At 50.2% G+C, this 4,402-nt stretch overlaps 1 protein-coding gene across 1 annotated transcript in view; it reads right to left on the minus strand.

Moving 5' to 3' along the window:
- Window positions 1-887: 887 nt before the first annotated feature.
- Window positions 888-4,402, minus strand: part of LOC105294415 (forkhead-associated domain-containing protein 1) — a 99,445-nt gene continuing 95,930 nt past the window's right edge. The window contains exons 26-29 of the mRNA XM_023532653.1: window positions 4,014-4,138; window positions 2,347-2,442; window positions 1,691-1,911; window positions 888-1,113 (exon numbers count right to left, since the gene is read on the minus strand). Of these exons, the coding sequence (XP_023388421.1) occupies window positions 888-1,113; window positions 1,691-1,911; window positions 2,347-2,442; window positions 4,014-4,138 (668 nt within the window). The remainder of the gene's footprint in view (window positions 1,114-1,690; window positions 1,912-2,346; window positions 2,443-4,013; window positions 4,139-4,402) is intronic.

A 4,402-nucleotide genomic window follows, 5' to 3' on the forward strand; every position in this document is an offset into this window, starting at 1 on the left:
TGTGTATGAACGAGGCAGCCCATGAATAATGCATTGAAGCCTGTTTATGCAAACCCTCAGGTTTCCTTACATTTTTAGCCAGCACATGACAATGGCCTTTTTGGTGCCCTTTGCTGTCCCATTCTGTGGTCTGGTGTCTCTGCTTTGGGGCTAGTCTGCCAAGCCCTGGGGTGGTGGTGGGTGGGGGGCGCCTCAGAAGGGGTGAGCTCTCCAGAGGACACATCAAAGGAAAAGTCGGAGCTCTGTCCCTGGCCCAGCTGTCCCTGGTGTTGCCTGGCGTGAGAGGAAGCTGTCCTCTGCCTGAGGCAGCCCCATGACACAGGCAGACAGAGGTCTGTGATGTCTAATTCAGAGCAGCGCATGGAAGCGCCACATCCGGTGCTTTCTCTGAGCAGGATCATTTCCGGGGGCTACTGGCCAAGGAGTCTGCTGTCTGGAAGGTTTGCAGGTCAGAGGGCAGCCTCCCTCAGGGAACTTAACTGAAGTAAGCTCGTTACCTGTCTGTTCTGCACTAAAAGATACATTCTTCAAGGACATCCATCCATCCATCCCATTCACCTGTCCGTCCGTCCACCAAATATTTTTTGGGTATCTACTATGTTCTGGGAGCTCGCAACAGCGAGAGCCAACCTCTAGTCTCAGAGATCGTATCCATTTACATAGATCGTATCCATCTATATAGATCGTATATAGATCGTATCCATCTATATATGCCCTCAGGACCTGGCAGAACAATAAAAACGTGCATAATGGCCACCATTTAAAAAAGTACAGGTGAATTTCATAGAGGTTAAGAAACCTGCCTGAGATCACATGGTCAGTGGTAAAGCTGAGGTCTAAACCTAGGTCCACCCGATGCTAAAGCTATCCTGCCGCCCTCCTTTGCATCAGTAAATGCGCTGCCCGCATCCCCCTGGGAGTTTCTGCACCCAGCAGGGACCTCTCACCTTCTGCTGCCTGATGACCCTGTTCATCCTCTTCTCCTGGTGCAGCTGGTGCTCCATGCGCTCCAGGGCCTCCTTCAGCAGTGCCTTCTCTTCGGCCTCCTTGTAGATATTGTCCTCCAGCTTTGCCACCTGTGACTGGTACATCTGAACGGACACTTTGCTCTGCCTGAGCACGTGGGAGAGACAAAGTCTCTTGTCCCTTCATCTTTCTCATTCCCCATCAATGTCCCCGACCCGGCGGATTCTCGAGATACTCCCATACACAGCCAACTTAGTGGTTTCGTTACACACAGGCGAGAATGGCAAAGATTTGGGGAGTGGAGGGCAGAATAAAACAGTGAATCGGCTGAGTAAGTGCAGTACGAGGGGGCGGGGGAGCTATGTGACCAGCTCCTCCCAGTTTCCCAGAAAGGGGAGGGAGCCCTGCACCCCCTGAGAATACGGCGGGACTATGAAAAGCTCACAAATGGTGAAACAGCACACAGATTCACGGGAGGTGCAGCTTATTTACTGAGACAGAGGAGAGAACTGCGAACACCGAGCACTTTGACGGCTGCTGCCTCGCTGAGACACTTGTCTCTGTCAGGCCCTGGTCATCGTCCTGCCCCCGATCCCCCCCAATATCTTAGTTATTCCACGCCCAGGCCTCTGTCCTCCTGTCTGGTCCTAGGTGTCTGCTGCTGCCCTGAGGTTTAGACGGGAGGATGGTTATCTGGGTCTTTCCGCGGGGACACGGATGGTACCTGAGCTGTTCGATGTCCTTTTCATAGCCTCTCAAAAGCTCCTCTTTCCTCTCCAGCCGGTTCTTGAGTTGAGTGATCTTGTCGAACACCAGATCGAGGTCTCTTTGCCGAAGCTTGTTGACTCTCTCCCTCTCTTTGGGGGAGAGGTATTTCATGGACACGTGACCTGCCATGTCTTTGATGTTCATCAGGCTCCCGAGTGTTTTGCTCATATCCATGTACTACGAGGAAAGCGTTTCGTGGATAAGGGGCCTGGCCCGAGGCCGCCGGTGGCCGCTTTGCGGCGGCCAACATCTAATTCCGTTTCATTCTTTTTTTGGCAAACCGCAGAGAACGAACACACGCTCTGGAAATGAGCGCAACTGGGGCTTTAAGTATGACTTTCATTTTCCATGCATCTATTTACACTGTGCCTTTTTGAGAGCCCGGGGCAGAGTGACAACAGATATAAACAATCATTCCAACGCCCCGGTTTTTCAAGGAAGCCGGCTCTGGCACGTCAGACCCGTGCTGGGGTAGTACACGGGTCTTGCAGAGTCATTTTAACAGCTGAATATGCACGCAGGGTTGACGTTTAGTTAAACTATCCCGTGGTTAATGTGACTGCAGGGGGCCCGGGATTAGACAGGAGGGGGTCGGAGGCCGTCTGTACATACCAGCTTTTCACTGAGCTCCAAAGCCTCGGCCACATCCATTTTCCCTGACTTCTCCGTGGCCTGGATGAGCCCTGAGTTGGCAGGGCCATTTTGAGGCTGAAATAAAAAAAGAAATAAAAACTCCCTCTTGGCATTCCATGATACATTTCTGCATCCAGATATTAAAACGCGGCGTGGTTACCGAAGAAGAACCTGGGAGAGCTGATTTTCATTTCGGTTCCTGGCTGTGCAGTCTGACATCTCTGTCAACTGCTCTCTCGTAACTGTGGCCCTACCCTTCGGACAGTGACTCTCTGTGAAATGACACGTCTTGTTCTTTGGTCACCGTCTGTCTTCCCTCTAGACCAGCAGTTTTCAGCCAGGGGGGATTTTGTCTACCCTCGCTGCTCCCTGTCCCCAGGCATTTAGTCCTGCCTGGGTACATTTTTGGTTTTTAAAACTGGGGGGTGGGGTTAGGGGGTGCTACAGGCATCCAGTGGGTAGAGGGCAGGGATGCTGCTGCACATCCCCCAGTACTCAGGATAGCCCCACAACCAAGAGCTACTTGGCCCAGAATATCAGCAGCACTGGATTGAGAAACCCTGGTCTGGATGACAAGCTTCAGAGAAACAGGGACCCGTGCTTTTGCTCACTGTCCCGAGCCTTCGGCCTACCATGACAGCTGGTACAGAAGGCACGGAGCGGGCATGTTTGTTGAATGAATGAGCAAAGGTTAAATAGAAAATAACTTTCCTCCTTTGATTAGAGGAATCTGACTTTGATACCCTCATGACAAACCTCCTAGTGCTGGAACCTGGTGGGTGAGCATCACTTCAGAACCCTTCCAGAGACAATGCAGGATGGCGTTTGCAGCTGTGCACTCACTAAGACCCTAGTCAGCCAGCTGGCTGCTGCAAGTCCCTACTGACTGCATGGTAAAGCCACCGGACTGATCAGGGAGTCTGAAGGACCACCTTCAACTTAACCATCAAATCACCTCTGAACATTCTGGCAAGTAAAACCATGCTCTCTAAGAAAGGAAGGCTTTCTTGAATAATACTATTTAAATAATATTTAATAACAGCTATCACTTGCTAAGTGTTCACTATGAGTTAGGCGCTGGGATAAGCACTTTCCGTAATTATCCATCTCCTTTAATTTTTTCATCATCATTTCATAGCTGGGATATGGAGTTCCAGGAAGGTTAACAGCCTCACCCAAGGTCACACTAGGATTCCAACATGGGTCTCTCTGACTCTAGAGCTGGTGTTCTCTCACACGTGACTCCCTTCTGCTGCCCTTTCTGTGTTCATGGTTTTCAGTTTATAGCAAAAAAGCAAACTTCAGGCAAACTCATGGCACAATGTTATAAATTAGCCTGTTGAATATTTTCTGCAGAATATAACACATAATGTGAAAAGGAGGGCCGGCCAGAGGTTGACCTGGCCCAATGTCCATGCGAAAATATATTATGCTGTGCACAAGTGGAAGACTGCCTTTCTATTCGAACACTGGACCAGTGATAATGCAAGGCTCTGGCCAGTCCGTACAGACGCTGGCCCGTCAGGCAGGACCTGGCCTTGAACTGCTAATATGCAAGGCTGTGCCAGGGCACGCAGCTAGTGCCTACCCTCGATGCCCGCCCTCCCACATGACAGTCACTGCAGAGACAAACTTGTTTGGGTTACCACTGTGATCTCTATTCTTGAGAGAGTTGGCAAACCGGATTTTGAGTCCAATATTTTCTGGACATTTTTTTCTATTCTGAGAGTCTTGAAGTCTAGAAGTGATTCATTCAGGTGGTCCTTATGATCTAGAAAAGAAATGATTTAGACTCAAAAGAAAGGCCCAGGAAAAAGTTATTGCATGTAATAACCACCACTGCTATTTACTGGGCTTGTCCAAGGTCACACAGCTAATGTGAGGCTGCAGCCTCTCGTGAATGAGGGTGGAACTTGAACCCAGTTTGCATCTGGGTCCTAGCCCAGGGCTCCACCCACCAGCAAGCTCAGTTATCTTGAGAGCTCTCTCCCCTTCAAACAGGGTATTCTAGGAGGTTCCTCAAGGTTGATCCTTG

The sequence above is a fragment of the Pteropus vampyrus genome, unplaced genomic scaffold (assembly GCF_000151845.1).
Source record: "Pteropus vampyrus isolate Shadow unplaced genomic scaffold, Pvam_2.0 Scaffold86, whole genome shotgun sequence".
In the NCBI taxonomy this organism is placed as follows: domain Eukaryota; kingdom Metazoa; phylum Chordata; class Mammalia; order Chiroptera; family Pteropodidae; genus Pteropus; species Pteropus vampyrus.